General features: G+C 37.5%; 2 protein-coding genes across 12 annotated transcripts in view; one reads left to right on the top strand and one right to left on the bottom strand.

The window, feature by feature from the left end:
* Nucleotides 1–508: 508 nt before the first annotated feature.
* LOC116428710 (tropomyosin) lies at nucleotides 509–2,649 on the top strand. The gene is made up of 7 exons (XM_031980708.2): nucleotides 509–538; nucleotides 1,115–1,396; nucleotides 1,480–1,613; nucleotides 1,961–2,149; nucleotides 2,215–2,290; nucleotides 2,360–2,492; nucleotides 2,567–2,649. Exons 2-7 carry the CDS (start codon nucleotides 1,157–1,159, stop codon nucleotides 2,647–2,649), a joined length of 855 nt encoding a protein of 284 aa, XP_031836568.2. The 5' UTR covers nucleotides 509–538; nucleotides 1,115–1,156.
* Nucleotides 2,650–2,798: 149 nt separating this feature from the next.
* Dscam2 (Down syndrome cell adhesion molecule 2) overlaps nucleotides 2,799–16,530 on the bottom strand; it is a 151,723-nt gene continuing 137,991 nt past the window's right edge. For 5 of the 11 annotated variants that reach the window (XM_031980633.2, XM_031980636.2, XM_031980631.2 and 2 more), the window contains 9 exons: nucleotides 16,004–16,455; nucleotides 15,342–15,523; nucleotides 14,579–14,972; nucleotides 13,936–14,079; nucleotides 13,666–13,848; nucleotides 12,336–12,547; nucleotides 11,202–11,355; nucleotides 10,888–10,990; nucleotides 2,799–10,434 (listed from right to left, as the gene is read on the bottom strand). In XM_031980633.2, the coding sequence (XP_031836493.1) occupies nucleotides 10,185–10,434; nucleotides 10,888–10,990; nucleotides 11,202–11,355; nucleotides 12,336–12,547; nucleotides 13,666–13,848; nucleotides 13,936–14,079; nucleotides 14,579–14,972; nucleotides 15,342–15,523; nucleotides 16,004–16,455 (2,074 nt within the window). In that variant the 3' untranslated portion in view covers nucleotides 2,799–10,184. The remainder of the gene's footprint in view (nucleotides 10,435–10,887; nucleotides 10,991–11,201; nucleotides 11,356–12,335; nucleotides 12,548–13,665; nucleotides 13,849–13,935; nucleotides 14,080–14,578; nucleotides 14,973–15,341; nucleotides 15,524–16,003; nucleotides 16,456–16,530) is intronic. The other 6 variants (XM_076371243.1, XM_076371241.1, XM_076371242.1 and 3 more) reach the window with 3 other exon arrangements.

The following is a 16,530-nucleotide window of genomic DNA, read 5'->3' as shown; positions in this document are numbered from 1 at the left end:
CATTTTTACCTTCTGAATATGCTGCAAGAATACTGAACATAGGAAAGTAAATATCCTATAACTTCGTTAGTTTTTATTTATGAATTCAATATAAGCTTCGTAATCGATGGCTCTCAAGAAATGGGTATAAATTTTCCAGAATATTAAAGTAAAACATGGAGATCAATAAAATATTTTTATTGTGTTGTACATACATTGTAATATACGATACATGTAATCGGTGTTACTGAAATTGTAACTATTGAAATAATACTAAAATAATACTTAGAATAATACGTTTATTCCTGGTTAAAAAAACTGTGATTTTGTATTTGTTAACGTGGCCGCGTGTGAATCGGCCAATCGGAAGAATATAAACGTCTAGAGAAGTCGAGGAATTCGTTTGCGTCTAACTAAAGAAGCGGGCACTTAGGTTCTTTTGCATTTCTTTGTGTCTATAAAGCATTGTCCTCGCCGGTCACCGAGTGCAGTAACCCGCGAGCTTTGCTTTGAAAGACCGTAGGACACAGTCTCCAGGAAATTGATTTTTCAAACGCCAGTACGTACAACCGTAATTTTCCCACAAGCAATGACCAAACTGGAGTCTTATGAAAGTGTTTCATGAGTGTTTGAATCTTAATGATACTCTCGGAAGTGAATTATCGAGCCTAAAGTGTCTTAGAAATTGAACGAAGTTACTCTTGCTAATGTGTTGTTATTTCGTAATAAAGAATCTTTATACAGTTTATCATAAAAATGCTGTTTGACGTATGTTAAATACTTTTATAAGAATTTATTACTTCATCAGTAATTCTATGTAGACTAAAAATATTTTGTTTCTGGCATTGAAGTTAAAATGGGTTTATATTTTCCATTGAGATTTCTTTAATTTGTACAGAAGGTAACAAAATTTCATCGTTTCAAGAATAATATCTTTTCATCGCAAAATATAGAATAATATCTTTTCATCAACTAGTGTTAATTAAATAAATCAGCTGTTCTTCTCTTAATAATAGTAATCGTACCATTAATAATATTATTAACAGAATTAGTTGCATTCAGACACTGTTTAATAAGAAAAAGTGATTACGGAGTAATGATGCATTGATTAAATTTAAAAATTTTCTTCACCTAGACACAGTTTCTCATTGAGAACCGGTGATTAATCGGCGAAATCATGAACGCGATTAAGAAACGCCTACAAACTCTAAAGATTGAGAAGGATTTGGCGATGGATAAGGCCGATATGTGCGATCAACAGGCAAAAGAGGCAAATCGACGGGAAGAGAAGCTGAAAGACGAGGTTCGGGAATTAGCAAAGAAGTTAATACAAATGGAACGTGATTTGGAACTAAGCAAGGCCCAGTTGGAAAAGTCAAATAGAGATCTCGAACAGAAAGAAAGAGTTTATATCGTGGTCAGTATATAATAACAGCATTTTGTTAGGGTTTCACAATCAGAACATTTCATTATGAAAACTCTTTTGGATTTGGAGAATAGACTCAGTCGGAATTAGCAGTTTTAAACAGAAAGATGCAGCAGTGTGTACATAATTTGGAGAAATCGGAGGAACGCCGTTTAACGGCGCAAACAAAGTTGGCGCAGGCAATGGAAACTGCTGAAGATGCGAAACGGTTAGTTGCAAGAATTTTCTCATTGTTTCATAATGTTGTAGATGGGCTATCATTTTCGAAACATAAAATTTACCAGGCAATAAGGACATCTAGTCTTTTCAAATTAGCTAATCGATTTCACATTTGTCTTCTCATTTTCAGCACCCTATGTATATTTATTTTAATTTCATTCTGTTTCTTATTTTAAGCAGTTAATCCATTTAGAAATTGAACGTTAATCAGTTATACTGTTAATGATTAATGATCGTTCTATTTTTATCTTAAATAGAGTGTCTGTAAATATATGCAGAATCATTAATAGATTTATGGTGTTATTAATAGATGAAAGTAAAAATGGTTTCTTCTAGTATCTGTAAAGTATTAGAGAACAGAAGCAAACAGGATGAAGATAGGATGGACCAGTTGATGGCGCAACTGAAAGAAGCGAGACTGATCGCTGAGGATGCTGACACAAAATCGGATGAAATTTCTAGAAAATTGGTATTCGTAGAGGATGAACTGGAAGCTGCCGAAGAAAGAGTGAAGTCAAGCGAGGCGTAAGCTCACAAACTTGTTGCGACGAATCAGTATAATATTCTAATCCTTTTGGTATTATTTGTAGGAAAATTATGGAACGGGAAGATGAACTGTTTATTGTTGGTAACATATTAAAATCTCTAGAAGTATCCGAAGAAAAGGTAATTGTTGCCATAAGAATCCAAACTAGTTTTAGAATATTATTTTATAAGATGTTTGGTTATTCATAGGCTAATCAAAGGGTGGAAGAGTTCAAATTGCAATTGAAGGAATTGAAAGCGAAATTAAAAACTGCTGAGAAGAGGGCCATCATCGCAGAGAAAATGGTAAAAGTATTTTCAAAGGAACTAGATGCGAGAGAAGGTAAATACTGAGATTATTTTTCGTTTCTTCCTTCCTAATCTGTTCATTTAAAATTTACGACTATTGCTTTCCAGACTTTCTATTCAGAGAAAAGGAAAAATACAAATACATCTGCGATGATATGGACTCTACATTCTCTGAACTCACCGGATACTAGTTAAATTACTGTCATTCTCAAATATTACAATTTTCAACCTCAGTGTGCATTTATTATGTGTCCTTTTTATTAAAAATTAAGTTTAAACTACTACATAGTCATTGATTTAAATTTTACCACCAATCATACGGCTCGAACTTATTCTTTAAAGTGTTCGGAACAGAAACTTCACGGTTAATTTAATAAACTTATACACCCTTTGGTCTGTTCCAGAAAAATTAATTTCAAGATAAATCAAGAATGATAAGGTTCATTAAAGTTTGCCAGATTCAATCAGTTAAGTAAAAAAGAGTTTCTTAAATTCGATCCCATAATCGCTCGCCATATTGAAGGGTTGAAATGAAACACCGTCGGAGTCTGAATTGTTTTATAATACTTTACAGGATATCAATTTATTTTATCGATTCTACGATCGACACAATGCTTCGAAACGCCATACCATCGACTAGATACAGTTTCGGCTGTGGCCACGTTTTTTTTTTGGTCTCGCGGTCTTCGCGAAACAGGGAAGAAAATGGCGGCTTCCCGGCGTATTTGATCGCACGTGGCCACGCCACACTTCGAGTTTGGACTCGCAGGCACACACTATCGCATTCGCACCATGATTCTTTTTCTCGTTCTCCCTTATATCTTTTGTTTTTACAACGATGCTAATAGTAGTTACAGTAATAATTGTTCGTTTGATTTGCTCATTGTCCACGCTTTCATTCCATCGCAAACGCGGACAAACCAGTGACGTAACTTCGAATGCGTCGATCAAGGGAAAATAATCAAATCACACAGATCCATGGTGATTTCTGCAAACGAATGAGTCGGATAATAATTGATATGGGCCAAATCTTGGTTTTCATTTCGCTGAAACGTTGCTTTTCAGAATCATTTAGGTTTTGAAGTTCATCGAAACGTTATCTTTGGAGATTCTGTATCTGTTCGCTTCTTAGATCCTCGTGTCACGATCGATTACACCCACAAGTCAATTCCGCGGACCTTTAAATGTATTTCGAGGCGTTGCAAGTTACATCACTGTTTTAATTAAAACACACCGTTCGTAGCATCGTGGGGCTCGATTGTTTGACCTAACGATTAACGAAGGGAAAATTAGTAACGTTCGTTGATGGTGAGTTGATTGACCGAGGCGATGAACGCTTCCAATTGGGTTGTCTCTTGTGAAATGTGTCAATTAGTTTGCATGAAATTTGCTAACCACATGTCATTAATGCTCTATTATTCATATCAATTTGAATTTCTGTATATGTATGTAGGTAGGTATGTATATTGCAGCTCAACAGTTTGGAGCATTTTATAATTTGATCTGTCATATATAGACCCTTGAATAAATGAATTTTTCATTAAAAATATTCGTTATAGTAATGAAACGGTATTTAATTGTAGACAAATGTAAAAGTTCGAATTGTAGTGGATTTACTTTCGAGAGAAATAATGTAATGTGGCAGTAAAAATGTGAGCCGCGGTAGTTGTTCCGAAATGTTGAACGGCAGTTTAATATATACGAAAAGCAGCTTCATGAAGTACCTATCCAATGTAAATGAAAATTAAACCGTAAATAAACAAATTTATAAATTCATTTAATTCGTAGGGTACGTAAGTCTTTAGTTGCGAATTATTTAGATGATTCTATAAAAAGATGATTCAGCAAAGTATTTTGAATGACACAGAAGATAGAAGACGGTGAAAATACTAAAAATGAATTACTTAAAAGCGAAGCAAGCGTTCGTCGCCTTGGAAAAATGAATTTTCACCGGGTAGAATGCTCAAAGTGATAGTTTTAAGAGTCAAAATATTCCCGGAAGTAAAACAAACATATGGATACCGAAAGAACTCGTAAAATGTACGCAGTTGCCTTACGTCGGAGGTTAGCCGGCCAGTGACATAAGAAAAAATGTACAAAAATTTGTTATCGTTCGATAAACAATACCCGCTTCACGCACAGGGCCTAACAAATTAATCGAACTCTACGAGTTTGATTGACGTGCTTCTCGTATATACACTCATGTATGTATCGTAATGTATGCGCATATATGCGCGTTAAATACATATATATATTTATATAAATTTATATATACGTATACCTACGCCCTCGTCTTCGCAGTGTCGCGCACATATCCGGAACTTAGCTGTCATTCAAGTATACATTGTATTTCGAAAGTTTAGGGTTCAAGTATTCGACCAAAATATGAAAATTATTTTGTACCTCACTGGAAACGAAATGCCTGTGATTATTATAGAAAAGACGATTTCAATTTTTACAAGTGCTCAATTTTCAAATACTTTTGCTTAAAGTTTCAAATAACGAATACCGATCGTTGGTTACAATCTTCCTACATTTGTATTTGGAAGAAAAGATTATTGTACCTTTTAATCATTTTTCTTTAGTACAAAGTTATCTATAATTCAGATCAAGACTTGAATTGAAACTATTTCGAAATATGATTTATGTCGTGTTTTCATACAGTCACGGAAGCTTGTTCAACGATTAGGGAAAGAAAAAATTGTAGTGTCCAACAACGGCTCTCATGATTTTCCTTGAATACAAAGAACACTTGGAATAGAACTTAAAGCGTGGTAATGGTCCTAAATTTTTGGACAGCGAAGTTTCAAACAGAAATGCAGCGTTGGTTTACGTAGCAACGGTTTCCGTAAAATCCATCGAAAAAACGTGTTTAGCCTAAGGATCGTTCGAGATCGAGTAAAATTATTGTTACCGGAAATAGGAAGTGGTCAGTCGTGAATTTGGCACACACGAGTAGTTTGCGAAATGGCAGTGTCGTGGAATTTTTGGAACTCTTTGCCGTTGAACACGATACGCAGAAACGGTAGCTATACCGTTTATTTTTACTTTCGAAATCAGTCTGAGGGAATGCTTGAATTCGTTGCGGATCGCGCGGACTTTTTGGCCGGTGCCTTTCGCTCTCGAAACCGACGAGATCGATAGGGTTTTCAAACATTCTTGACAGGTTTGATATTATTTTATACTTGGAGATTCGTGTTTCGCCAAGAGAGAAGTACTTAAATATCATCCATGATTTTGAAGAGAGAAAAAACGAATGGAACGTAGTTTAAACGGTATCCAAAATGGCGTGTAATAAATTCTCTTCGCTTCAGTCGATTTTTTCCAAAGTGTATAAAAAGATGTATCTTCTTTTGAAACGAAATTTGTAGATTTTCATGCTTCATTGATATAGTTACTTACTAGCCGAGTAGAAAAAGTGGAAACACGTAATATATTTTGTACGAAAGAATTTGTAAAATTGGGAGTGAAATATTGCTTACGAGGGAAGGATATTGTTCCTCAAAAGTATTCAGTCGAATCATTGATATTTTACTCTATTGGCATGTCTTGCATCGAAAAATTCAAGAAGGATCTTCAGATATTAATTGTTAATAACATCAGATGATTGCAGAAGGGTAAATGCTCGAGAATTACAATCTCGCGAGCCGAGATAACAGGTTCAACGATTCGATACTAAACTATTTGTATTAATACTGGTAAACAATTATTGATATCACGGAACGAACACTTGTATTGCGTTCAGAATCTATTCAGTTGGTTCTATGGATATTGATCGTGTATAGTTTCCCTCTCTTCTAGCACGCTATTGTTTCTCTTCTAAATTAGAAAATAGAGCGGAATGAGGAAAATAGTGAAGCAGAGCAGGAAAATTAATGATGTTATAGTGGGAAATGTTTTGTAAGCAGACAACTAAATATTACAATTAAATTTTGACTGATAACTAATGTCACGTAATTTTTGGTGTAAATCCAAATATTAAATTAATATTTAATTCTGGTTTATATAACATCAATTTATCTACATACTTCATGAGAATTATAAGTAGGCTACAGATTTACATTATTTGTACTACAGGTGGATTAAATTTAATGAAATGTAAGCCTATAAGATGCTTGATTAAAATAGAAGATCTATAAAATTTCTGATTCCTTTCAGTATATATTTTAAGAAACCAATTGTGAAATTATGCCAACAAAATTGTAAAGTTTAAACTGTTCAATCGTCCAAACCAATAACGTTATTCACACGTTTCTGTTTCTAAACTCTGTGACCCATAGAATGTCCATAATTATTCACAGATTAGCAAATAAAATTGAAAAATCAATCAGTCGATTCAAAAATCAATGGAAGAAAAATCAACAATTAACACTTTACCCACCGCAAGCCTATTAATCAGCTTTCCAATTACAAATGCTTAACAATGGATAATTTACTAAAATTACTCTGATTCAGCCTGATAAAGTGGAATTTAGTTTCAAGAATCTCTCGTTTTGAGCGCAATAAAATAAAAAAATGAAGTATGCACTCGTCAAATGCAGGACGAACGCGCCTAGAGTATACTTTAATGAAAAACCAAAACAAAACACAGAAAATTTACATGTTTATGTGAAAAAATAAAGAATTCACCGTTAAAGGAATTAGTATCACTTCGAGGTTTAAGATGACATATACTCGTCAAACGCAGTTAACCGGTTAAAACAAAAGAAATCAGAATTAATTGAAAAAGTACAAAATGATTTCAAAGTTACAAAAGTCTGCAAGTAAAAACATATACTCCTACGCCATAACGAAAGCCAATATAGTTAACTTAGTAAAGTGGTTGCCTCGATCAGTAGCGGTGAACGAAGTGTTAATAAATCAAAGACGAATCGAATCGTATGCCTGATCCACGTTCGAGATCCATGAGACAACTGCAGAGCGTCTCGAAGCTCGCTCGTGTTCGTTCGTGATCGAGCGTTTTAAGTGTAGAAATAGTTGGCGAGTCTTAAGTTAAAAGTGCGCGACATTCGAAGAAGGATGCCGGTTTTGAACGGTGAACCGGGTTAGACTAGCGTCTCGTCGGCATGGAAGAAATGTACAGAGCGGGATGCGGGCGCGGTCGACAGGCCGCCCCGCGCGGAAATAATGTCTTTTTAGTCAGACGTCTTAGGATTAATAACGGACTTAAAGTAATCAACGATGTTTAGACGTACGTATAAACTTTACAATGCAACAGAGCCCAACCCCGTTCTCGACGTGTCGCGATTAACTCGTCACGGTAACCGTCGCCCGGCGAGGCTCGCGGCGAAATACTTCCTAACAGCTTGCGTGTACTCGGCCAAATCGGCACACGATTTCGTTACTCTCATTCCCGATTCTAATACCACGCACGCACGCACTGGACACAGGTGAGCACGGCCCGGTCTCTTGGCAACGCGACGCCGCCGATTACATCGGCGCAAATCATTTGACCGGCTCCTGAAGACGTGATCGAACGGAGAGTAAGAAAATCAGTCTTGCAAATTGAACGGACCGCTTCGTCTTCCTGCTGGCATCGTTCAAACGTGTTCAAAAATATGCGAAATCATTCGAAGTGAAACGATCGTGTTTCATTTGTACGTTCCGCGAAAGAAATTCAGGTGAATATAAGATACGGTTTCGTTGCGAACGAATTGATAAAGAAGATGGGAAAATTCTTTCGTTTTTAAATAAAGTGCTTGGGGATTTCTGTCTTACGTTAAAAGTACGATATTTATCCTTATTCGTAGAATGCTTCTTTGGGAATAGCTTATGTATAATAATTATGAGCTGTACGTTTACGATATAAAAAGCTTTTTAATTTGGAGCACGTGTTCATTGGAATTTGTTTATGTCTATTTGTGAATTGCATTTTACAGAGGTGATTCAAAGTCTGTTTTCGGTGGTATAGAAGGGAGCGAAATATATATGAAATGAAAACGAAGTAGAAATGTTTCAATTAAATTTGAAAATTTTAAGAAAAGATCGATAACCTTGTTTCGACAAAGATGTATGCCGAACATTATTATATGCAATCTTGACCGATTTTTGATTATCTAATGTTGCACCTATACTGGCACGCCAGACTGAAGATTATATTGCGAGAACGAAATGTTACTCAAGAACGAGGCGCTTAAAAGCTCCGTTGTGTCGTAACGAGTGATTAGTCGATGACACGGGATCCGATTGAAAGTGAACGTGGAACGCGGTTGCAAAAAATAACGACGGACTTGTCTAGAATCGAAGAAGGGATGGTGTGAGCCAGCGTGACTAAAATAAATGCTCTCGGTCTGCATCTAGCGGGGATACTCTACTAGCTTCGTGACAATTAGTTACGCAATGGTTAATTTCACTGTTCTCTTGGTAAAAGATTTCTCAATGATTCTTCGGATGAAAGTATAAAATCGTCTATCATTGCCGATAAAATCGGTTTACAGGTAATATGAAAACCGATCTTTATAAAAAATAAATGGTTAATGGAAAATTGATAAGAATTCCAATTTGAAGGTTGAGAAAAGATACGTGTTTCATTTTTGAAAGAAGATTTATGTCTCTTGTAACTTTGATCACAACTTATAACACGAATGTCACAAAAACTGATTTATTTATGAAGAAAACCAAACAGATTGAAATGTATGAGACACTTTGCACGTGTCAGAGTTGTATCATTATATCAATTAATAAAAGGAATAATTTGTCACTAGACAATTATTTCGAATGTCTACCATTGGTCAAATATTGGCACAATATGTTTATTCTGAAAGACGCTAAGATAGAATAAAAAACCAATTTTCGAATCCTCTAATAGAATAAACAGCTTCAACTGATGAACAAACGGAACCAAATTCCTTTCTTCAAGTTATTTCAGTTCTTCTCAGACCCAAGACACTAAAATGGTAGAGTTCAAACGATGCCAAAGCGAAGATCAAAGTGTACGTTCCATTATGGAAACAGCCTCGAATCGTAAACGGCGTCGCTGAACGCAGATTCCCGGGCGCTCGAAGGACTTTCCCGTGCTCTGTTCGTACGATTTAAGTCTTTGGTCTCGAATGGGTCGCCCGCCGGCGCACGAGTCGCAGCGGTCTGAGCAAATTGTCGTTTGGCACGCACTCCTGCACGCGATTCAACTCATTCAACCGATCATCGCCGATCATTCACTCACTCGCGTCGCACGCACGCACGCACGCTCGTAATATTCTCGTTGCGTCACAGGCAAAGAGGGGAAAAAAGATGACTGAGCGTCCAAGACCTAGGGGTTGGGTTAGATTAGGGGGTCACTTGCCAAATGAATACTTTCGACGGTGCAATCCGTGAACCGTTCCCTGTCTTCGCCTCGTTGCCTGCAAACGGACATCGTCGCGGTTTCGATTCCCAGCAACGAGCGCTATTTAATTTGTCACCTAATTATAATCGACAGAGAGAAGAAACTTGGGTGGAGGGGAGGGGGAACGGGCGCTTTTTCAATCGTAGCGCGCCCCTTCTTTGTCACGCGTTCTCACGCGCGTTCTCGACATTTTTCCTTTTTTCTCCTTCGTTAAATAGAATGCTAACCACGCCGAAAAAACGTTTCACGACGGGACACCGTGTAGAAGGATTCATTTTTTACCTAATTGTTTTGGACCACGGGGTGCGGATTGGTGGGTACTGGGGCGAGGAACACAGCGTTTGCCTACCGTGGACACACACGGGACGTGCCGGATGCACTCAGGGGAAGGAGGATGGTGAATTAAACGGCGATTGAGTAGTCGGAGGATGGGTTGTTCTGGGTGCTCGGCCTTGACCACAGAGAGCTCCTCAGGCCGAGCTTCAGTTTTTTCAAGGAATCGATGTCGCACTCGGCTTCGCTGAGCTCCGGCCGATCGGAACGATCGCCGTTCCCCGCCACTACGTTTCCCTGATTGCCTACGAACGTGGTCTCCGCGACCGATATCGGCGGTAATAGCGTGCGTAGCGAGCTCCTGCTGGGAACATGCCATCTGAGGGCAAAGCAAATTTAGTAAGATATCGAGTTCATCTGATATTAGTACATTCGCGATAGGCGAATTATTATTTTTCTAAGTCTAATACTCATTGCTGGTGAAAATGAAGACTTTAAGCTAATTGCTGCAAATTTTTTATGCTAAAACAGAAACAAAAATTCGGAAATTTGCTTTGGAATATTGGTTTTCCAATGATCTGTTGCTTGAAATGAAGAATTTGCCGTTAAGAAAGTTGCAAACTGAAAAGGGCAGAAGAATAAAGTATTTTGAACGTTGTTATATTTGAGAAGACGTGAATTCATGTTAGCAGTAGCGATTGTGTCAATAGATAATGGGGACGTCTGAGTATCCCTTATGAATATAGGTGAGGGATAAACAAAAAGCTGAAAGTCTTTGGAGTTTAAAGATTATTGAATGTGTTCATGTAAGAAATATTTATCAGTGAATTACCTAGATCGTCCTCTTCGAGGAAGTGACTTCTGTTCTGACATGGGTGAGATGTCCGATGAAGTGCTCGACGTACCGTGGTAAATGAAATCGGAAACGGCTCGAACTGTAAGAGACGTTATTAATAATGATTGGATAGATAGTTGGTTGAAAGACAGTCGAAGAATCGGTGAACTCTAGCAAGTGTTTGTGTAGTGAGAACAAATAAATGGTGGATGGTTTTGACAACTACAGTAATTGTAATCTTAATTGAAAGGTGATCAACGTGTTATTAATTAAACGAAATATGAAAAGACATTGTAGACATTCGAACATACTGTGTTTCAGTTTGCCAGCGTCCAACTGATTGGAAGACTCCGTGCGAGAGCTCGTCAGTTGATCCGGGTCAGATTCGCTCTCGTCGCTCTCGACGTCGCCTGGAGTCTGTTGCTTTCTCTGCTGCCGTCTCCTCGACGAAACGCTCTTCATGCTCTGCAAAATCACAATCATTTCGTTAAATTTTCGATAAAAGTATATGCCTATGAATATAATTCTTGACTTTCAAGCTGTATAACCCATTAATTAGTTATGATCATTCGGGATCATCATCACGAATCTCAATATCTTCATTTCTTTAAATTGTATTCCATAAAAAACTGAAACACTGCTAAGTTGCTTCTCTTGCAGATAAAAGATTAATAATCATATTCGAAAGTTTCATTATAATTATTTTATATTCGAATTAATTATATTTCTTAACTCTTATATTAATTCTTATTAATTATATTTCTTAATTCTTATATAAATTCTTATTAATTATATCCCTTAACCCTCCGTCGGCAATATGGTTTCCCACGAACATAGCCATCATGTATCGGCCTGTCATTGGCAGACTTGATTCATTACTACAAGTTCTGTACAAATCTAGAAACATTCTGAATTACTTTCTATAGTCTCTAATTTAATATACAAACAACACTTTAGCTAAATTTCCATTTAATTTTGCAATAGAACTTAAAAATTGCGGTGAAGTTATGAAGAAATAAGATTTTGCTTAAAGGTGCAGAACTTTGTAATAAGCGAATATCAAAAAAAGGCATTGCAGGGTTTTACTCATAGGGTTATGACCTATCGAAAAAACGGATATACCAGCATTGAAAAAGGTATACTTATTTTGAGACTTCAATTTACGAAGCGTATCGTACGTCTTCCGGTGGTATGCTAGGCATTGAATCAAGTTGTCTATTAAATATTGTTACAAGATTCGACTGTGTAACGTCGCGAAGATTAGATTAAACCTTTTGCATACCTTCGGCCAAGAACATTACTCATTTTCGGAAAAATATAAAGAGATTTGTCAGCACTTAAAAAAGGTATAATTATTTTGAGGTTTCAATTTACGAGATTTTCGAGTGGGTCGTCCTATTGTCGGTGGAGGGTTCGCAATTCTTTTGTAATCAATGGTAACCCACCGTCGCGGCAGGCGGAGGACTTGCGCACCCTTCGGTCATGGCGTGCTCGTGATACATGAAACTGTGCAGAAGAGTGTTGTTCGGGTGGAGACCGGCTGCTGAAGCTTCCGCCGCGCCTCCCAGTCCTCCCAGCCCTCCCAACCCTGCCAGGCTTCCCCCGCCACCCTCCGAAAGCTGGAACGTAGCGTACGGAGAGATGTCCTCCGCTGTCTCTGTAACCCATCACAGGCATTGCCTACCTTTCAAATCGCGTCAGGATGACTTTTGTAGGTGAAAATGGAATTTTTTTTTCAAATTCTCGTTTGAGATTTTACTGTCTTATTCCAACGCTTTTAGGCAAGTTACTTGGACTGTTCATTGCAAGAAATATTGGGATTTGCGTGAGGAATCCTTTCGCTGAAATTTCATCTATATAATTTATAGGATTGTGATACTTTTTGTGAATGATAAAGTGTAACGAAATTATCTGCCATTTTATACCCAAATTGTGTTAAGCTTTGGTTGAGTCGGTAAGTTAATGTGTTAACGTAAATCTATGAACATAACCAGATCTAATTGCAAAAATACTTCTGGAAGAAAAAGATTCGTCTGCAAATCTGGTACTAGAAATTTCGGGAAAGCTATCAAATATCTAGCAATTAGTCTCTAATTTTTGATATCTTAGAAATGTTTAATTCAGTTGAAAACGGAATTCTAAGATTATAGGGTAAAACTGCCTAATTAAAATGGATCGAAAGACCTTCTCTTCAAAGCGTAAATAATCGCTTTACTCTTTACTTTAATTTACTCTTTATTCTATTTCGAACAAGGTTCATTGCACAATCCATGTTAATTCGGAATTTCATTTACTTACTTCGTCAAGTACAATGTACTAAGAATCAGATGGTCATGGATGATTCAAGCGATGCATGAGGAAACGTTCAACGAAACTCGATGGAGCGAATGTGTGAGAGATCTATCACGAAGGAAACGTAAAGCCTTTATAATTCATTCTCAGAAGATATCCGCAGAGTTTTCGTTTCCGAAGCAAGGAAACTGAAGGGAAAACGAATATACACGGGTAAATCCAAAGAATGAATCGTTAGACTTCAAGAATCTCATGAGAAAGTATTCTAACCGTATGATCAATACATTCAAAGATGATCGTACAAGAAAGCTCAAAGAAAAAGTATGATGATTCCCGTCTACTATGATGTCACGGGATGAGGATGTAAGAAAATAAACCATCCCTCGTGAACAGCAATCGAAACCGCTAATGGGTCTGTCCAGACCCATTCGAACAGCGCTAAGCGTGCGACTTTTTACCTGAACAACAATTATAGTACCAAACCTGGCTGTCGTCCGTATCGTAACAAAGGTTCACCTGGAATCTTGTCGGGCCCTCCACCCGTATTCGCTTGTTGCAACGCCACTTTGTGTATGGTGGCATAGTAACGTTCCCTTTGAGTCTCCGCATTCTGTTGGTTTTCCTGGGACTCTTTCATCGGCCGTTGCACTCTGTCTCCGAGGTACCCTACGATATTCAGAACGACATGGATTTTCACAGGACTTTTATGCCATGAAACTGCTGACTCGGAACCTGAAATCGATATCCACTTACTGCTTCGCCAGCGGATGGCAACGATCACCATAGCGATCAGGAGAGCGATGGTGGTCACGATCAGAGGCAGCATCACCTTCACGTCCGCGTAGAACGGCACGGCGGACGCGATACCGCGTTTCGAGAGTTCTGGGGATGGCGGTTCTGCAATGTTTCAGGAACACAGTGCTTTTGGACAGGATTCGTTTATTTTAGTATCTTATAATCACTGACTGGATCATTTCCAGTTCTCCCTTCCCTATATGTACTATATTCATTGAAACTCAACCCTTTGAGTCTCGGACACATTTATTTTCGTCAGGAAAATTCTGTTTATTAAGTATTGAATTTATGTGTATGATTATTAAAATGATCTTTTTCAAATATAGAAAAATTTAGGAAATATGGAAAATGTGAGAAATATGAAAAACATGGAAAATATAGAAAATGTAGGAAATGTAGAATAACTTAATCAATAATAAAAAAATTGCAGAAAGATCACAGTGTGTTGTCTTGAAACAACGGTCAAACATGTACACAAAATTGTAAAACCTTTAATCGATGACAACCTAGCAATTTGTTATTTTGAAAACTGTCTAAACTCGATCATTCTGAATGGGAATACCGGCTAGAATGAAAACTGCGTGTATTTGTTCAAACTTACCACCTTCTTTCGTTAACGTTACGAAAGTGAACTCCGCCTGATTGCTACCGGCCACGTTGTGAGCTTCCACTTTCAGCTGATAGACCGAGCTTGGTTGAAGATTGGTCACAACGAAGCGTCGCTGCATTTTGACGCTGTTCGACACCAGCGTCCAGTGGAACTCGTTGATAGGTTTGTACTGGATCACGAAGTAGAGAATGGGGCAGCCATTGTCGGGCCACACGTGAAGGCGCAGGACCAGCGTCGTAGAATTTGGACTGAGAAAGGAAGCAGCGGATGGTATACCTGGCGCTTGTCCCTGAGTCCGTACCGAGAGGGCAGGGGATGACGGACTGCTGCCAATTTTGTTGTGTGATGTTAGGTACAACTGGTAGGTGTTCCCGCATAAGAGTCCCTGAAGATGGACGAAATATTTGCAAGTTAAACAGTGAAACTATCAAGCTGTCCAAACGACTCTTTTATATACATATTTTTATATAAGAATTACGAAAGTTCTTTCATTGAGATTTTGATTGATTTATATTTGACAATAAACATTAGCAAAATAATCTGTTCAATGATTTAAAAAAAAAGTAAATTTAGAAGCACACAAAGGTATCAAAGTATGGTAACGTTTTTGGATAGAACATTTACCACATCCTTCAAGTATTTTTCATTCCGATTATTCTTAATTTTTGTAGGAATGTTAATGAAGGATTTCATTCTAGAAAAGTAATTTTTGCTTATAATAATTTTCTTCTAGTTTTTAAGTAGGTAATTGTACCTTAAGTTCATGGCTTGTGGAGTGTCGAGATAATTGCAGTTCTTCCAGGTTACCATGAGTCGTTCGATAATGCAACGTGTACCCTGTCAACGGAGCACCACCACTGTGCCCAGCTTTCCAATGTAATAAAATGCTGCTCGACGTAGAGCTGGTCACATAAAGTACAGGTGCGCTTGGGGGTACTGCAAATAAGCAAACAAATATTTACAATATTCAATTATTTATGAAGAAAGACTTCGAAGCGTTCACAAAAAATATTTACAGCATTCAAATAAAAAATAAATTAAATAATACTTGTGAAGATAAGCAGAAATGATAAAAATCATCTCAATTATGATATTCTGTTAAAGTAACTGAAACACTAAACGTCGACTTACAATTTATATTTAACACTAAAACTACCAGACGGGTCAAACTGACCCATTTTAGAATTTTTAGTTTGTACGTATTCAAATTATGATAAGGCTTTTGCGAAAAATTGTAAAATAAAGTGCATTTGTACAGATACAACAGTAAGGGACTCACCAAATCTCGAGAAATATATTGTTCCAATTTGTATGAAAACTTAGAAATAAGTCACTCCAATTGTTCGGTAATTTTAGAGTTAAAAAACAATTAAATGTAGTAATTAGAATTAAGTAATGGGCTATTTTGTTACTCACCTTGCACAGTCAACGTATAGTGCAGCTTGTCGCTGCCTTGTGTGTTCTTCACCTGACAAGTATAGTTGCCGCCATCTTGAGATTGCAAGTTCGAGAGTACAAGTTCGCCAGATGGTAAAATTTGTATATTTCTAGTAGTGTCCGTACGGATTTGTTCTGCAGATCCTTTAAACCATTCTCGAGTAGGATCTCCGACCGCGTTGCAAGCTAGAGTGGCGGATCCTCTCCATGGTCTGACTACATGGCCCCCAAAAGAAGTAATCCTAGCTGGTACCCGATTCGTTGGTACCTGTGCAGCTACTCTGGAACTTTGCCCCTCGCCAACTCGGGTGCTAGCTGTCACCCAAAATTGATACTCTACGTGTTGTTGAAAATCAGTCGCCTCGAAGTAGGTACTCGTAGCTGGCAGTTGTCTTTTACCGTGATTTAGTTCCTCTCGGCCGTCTACGACTCTGTCGGAATATTATTTCAGTGATAAATAATTCAATATTACCGCTGTTTTCAATTACCTTTAAACAATCCCATTA

This window comes from Nomia melanderi, chromosome 10, assembly GCF_051020985.1.
Source record: "Nomia melanderi isolate GNS246 chromosome 10, iyNomMela1, whole genome shotgun sequence".
Classification (NCBI taxonomy): domain Eukaryota; kingdom Metazoa; phylum Arthropoda; class Insecta; order Hymenoptera; family Halictidae; genus Nomia; species Nomia melanderi.
Note: the sequence above shows the minus strand (reverse complement) of the source record. Positions and strands in the feature narration are given on the sequence as shown.

Coding starts and splice junctions, on each gene's coding strand:
- LOC116428710 (XM_031980708.2), top strand. CDS start 1,157: ATGAACGCGATTAAGAAACGCCTACAAACTCTAAAGATTGAGAAGGAT. Junction 2,150..2,214: donor AGAGTGAAGTCAAGCGAGGC/GTAAGCTCACAA, acceptor TATTATTTGTAG/GAAAATTATGGAACGGGAAG. Junction 2,493..2,566: donor GGAACTAGATGCGAGAGAAG/GTAAATACTGAG, acceptor ATTGCTTTCCAG/ACTTTCTATTCAGAGAAAAG.